The 831-nt window shown below is 33.3% G+C and overlaps 1 protein-coding gene across 1 annotated transcript; it reads right to left on the bottom strand.

Moving 5' to 3' along the window:
* Positions 1–38: 38 nt before the first annotated feature.
* LOC111616904 lies at positions 39–806 on the bottom strand. Its single transcript, XM_023358263.1, has 3 exons — positions 557–806; positions 421–483; positions 39–169 (listed from the first exon to the last, which is right to left on the bottom strand). Exons 1-3 carry the CDS (start codon positions 804–806, stop codon positions 39–41), a joined length of 444 nt encoding a protein of 147 aa, XP_023214031.1.
* Between the last annotated feature and the right edge of the window lie 25 nt (positions 807–831).

Genomic DNA, 831 nt, shown 5'->3' with positions numbered 1-831 from the left:
TCAATGTGTTTGGCCTAATGGCGGAGGCGGTTAAAAATTCAGCCTTCAGCCACTGGAGAAACTGGATCGGATACGCGTGCTAATAACTGCCAGAAATTATTTATTCTCCATGGGCTGCCTCGAATATGTCGGAACCTGTCTCTCCACATCGACCGTCCCCATAGTGGGCCTGGTGAATTCATAATGATTATAGAAAAGGGCTTTTTTAGTACCCGTGAGGAGAAACTGGCCAGAAATAGGGAGAAAATTGACTATGATATGATTATCTCTCTAGACAAAATTCGACAAAGAAAGACTAAATATATCGTAGAATAGCTCATATAATACACAGATTTATAACTGAATCAAACCGATTTATATTATTAATTAGCGTTTAATTTAACTATTTGCTAATAATACTTAAATAATTCTTATGTTTACCATTCTTATCGTCGTTGAAACTAGATGAGACTGAGTTTAATTTTTCAGTAGCATTCGATGAATCTAAAAATAAACGTTATAATAATTAAGACAATTAAATTGAGTAATGAACAATCATTTATTCACATTTACTTACCAGAAACGTCAAGAACATTTTCTGAAAAATGTGGAAGATATTTTGGTTCATTAAGTTTATTCACAGCAGAAAATTGCGTTTTCGATTGTTGAAGTTTGCGAGATTCAGCGCCTGTTCCATAATAAATCATCACCTGCACGATGATAACTAGTAGAGTAGCGCGTGCAATCATCATGGTTAAATGAAAGTTACTGAATTGTAGCTCGTAATCAAATTTAGATCCATTTATATATTGTAGAGTATTACTCATATTGATATATTTAAATATGATTACT

This window comes from Centruroides sculpturatus, unplaced genomic scaffold (genome assembly GCF_000671375.1).
Source record: "Centruroides sculpturatus isolate CEXI.00-Female unplaced genomic scaffold, Cexi_2.0 scaffold4262, whole genome shotgun sequence".
Lineage (NCBI taxonomy): Eukaryota > Metazoa > Arthropoda > Arachnida > Scorpiones > Buthidae > Centruroides > Centruroides sculpturatus.
Note: the sequence above shows the minus strand (reverse complement) of the source record. Positions and strands in the feature narration are given on the sequence as shown.